General features: G+C 21.6%; 2 protein-coding genes across 2 annotated transcripts in view, besides 4 other annotated features; both read left to right on the top strand.

The window, feature by feature from the left end:
• EDI_230120 (uncharacterized protein) overlaps nt 1-26 on the top strand; it is a gene marked incomplete at both ends in the record, with an annotated part of 1,820 nt that extends 1,794 nt beyond the window's left edge. Inside the window, one exon of the mRNA XM_001733455.1 lies at nt 1-26. This exon is cut by the window's left edge and continues 142 nt beyond it. Within this exon, the coding sequence (XP_001733507.1) occupies nt 1-26 (26 nt within the window).
• A 103-nt stretch (nt 27-129) lies between these two features.
• On the top strand, nt 130-702 carry EDI_230110 (uncharacterized protein; the record flags this gene model as incomplete). The annotated part of the gene is made up of 1 exon (XM_001740336.1): nt 130-702. The coding sequence occupies one exon, from the start codon at nt 130-132 to the stop codon at nt 700-702; it is 573 nt and encodes a 190-aa protein (XP_001740388.1).
• Nucleotides 703-796: 94 nt separating this feature from the next.
• Nucleotides 797-1,049: a sequence feature (AT_rich).
• A 35-nt stretch (nt 1,050-1,084) lies between these two features.
• Nucleotides 1,085-1,262: a microsatellite.
• An 8-nt stretch (nt 1,263-1,270) lies between these two features.
• Nucleotides 1,271-1,457: a sequence feature (AT_rich).
• Nucleotides 1,458-1,522: 65 nt separating this feature from the next.
• Nucleotides 1,523-1,628: a microsatellite.
• Nucleotides 1,629-1,993: the final 365 nt, after the last annotated feature.

The raw sequence follows: 1,993 nt of genomic DNA, 5'->3' as shown, positions 1-1,993 counted from the left end.
ACTTCTCTAGTACTAGAAGAGGGTAGTGGTGAAAATAGTGAGTAAAAGATATATAAAAGATTTGAAGAAGTTTCATCAAATATTTTAAAGTATTATATTAATGATAGGAGTGGATATTTCAATGATCTAATGAATAGAATAGATGCTAAGTGGTATGAAATTTGGATTGGAGAAGATATTGATTATAAAGTTGTTGATGAATATGCTTTAAATCTCATTACTGAACTTATTATCATAAAACAAGATCTCCACATTTATGCAATGAGTAAAGAGAGTCAATGTATGTCACAAGTTGTATTAAATTTACTTAAAGCCTTTGAAGAAGTTACAAAAAAATCTACTAATGAAGTTATAGAAAAACAAACTGGTGAAAAAGAATCAACAGTAGTTTGTCTTCGTTGGTTAATGGGTGCAGAGTTTATTGTCGAGTCATGTAAACCTCTCATTCAAAAAGATAACGAAACACTTAACCAGATTGAAGAAGTTCTCTCAAACATGAAGAACATGATTGGCATTGAGTCAGAAAATACTAAAAATCAGAGGTCCACAGCTGTTTCAAATACTATGAATAAATTTGAAGCTCTTATTTGTTCCTTTAAACTTAGTGCTGCTGTTAATGAAGAGAAAATGGGTAAAATCACTAGGGTTCGTGACCAACAAAGAAACATTTCATGTCTTGATGTTCCAATGGAAAAGAATTAGTTATAAGAGAATAGACCATTTTTAATTTTTTAGAAACGTAGTAGGATTTTTGTCTTTTTTTTTATCATTTATAATATCAGTGTTTACAATTATCATAAATATTTTCAAAATATGAAAAAAAAACAACAAAAAGTATGTTTAAAAGTTAAATTATTAAATTATAATAATATAATTAAATAAATAAAGAATATACTTTTTATTGAAGTAATGAGAAAAATAAAAAGATTAAGAATGAAAAAGTTTAAATATAATTAATTAATAAATTTGAAATCATTTAAGAAAAAGTTAATTTGATAATGTTATAAGTATATTTTATTATTATAAAATATTAGTTTAATTGTATTTTTGCATTGTTTTAATTTGACTAACTCTTCTTGATTGGTATTATATTATATCATATACTTATACTTTCTTTTTCATCTTCTTGTACTCAATTATTATATTATTATTTTCTATCTATTTTTCTGATTTATTCTTTTTATTTGATTTGTTATTCGATTTATTGTGATTTAGATTTATTTTATTTAATACTGTATTTCTTATTTTATGATTATTTAATTCGTATGTGTTAATTTAATTAATAAATATCATTTTCATTAATTATTATTAATTGTATTAATGCTATTTGTAAAATTTATTAATATCTTTTTAAACTAAAATGAATTTGAATTAAATAAATAATATTAATATAATTGAATTGATACTATGATGATATAAATATTTGATATATTAACATTAACTATATTAATAAATTTGATTCAAACAAAAATACAATTCATAAACTAACAACAAGGTTATTAACTGATTCATTATCATATTTAATAAACAATTTCAAATAAAGATAATAGATATAAATATAAAATACGAGTGAATATAATAAAAGAATAAACAACGATAAATAAATATTTAATTAAGGATTAATAAATTTAACCAGTGGTTTAGATGAGAATTTATTCACATCCTTCATCTCTGAAGATTCTACTTTTTCTTGTTCTTTTTCATTTCTGTGTTCTCCAGAATGATCGCTATTTTATAGGATCTTTCATATTTGATATTAAAATAACTTTATCCATTACTTCCTATGAAATTTTAAAGAGAATAAAGAATGATAAGAATACACAAATTGATAATGATAACCAAATATAAATAATTTTCATTAAACTAACAATAAAACAAGTACTTAAAACAATAAATCAAAACAACAAAGAATATAAGAATTGTTATAATATCGTTTGTTTGAATGTTGTTTCCCGATAAAAATAATAAAAAATTGGAAAACAAATGATGATAA

Source organism: Entamoeba dispar, genomic scaffold, assembly GCF_000209125.1.
Source record: "Entamoeba dispar SAW760 scf_1105229462873 genomic scaffold, whole genome shotgun sequence".
NCBI classification, from domain to species: Eukaryota; Evosea; order Mastigamoebida; family Endamoebidae; genus Entamoeba; species Entamoeba dispar.
This window is presented reverse-complemented; position numbering and strand designations above follow the sequence as displayed.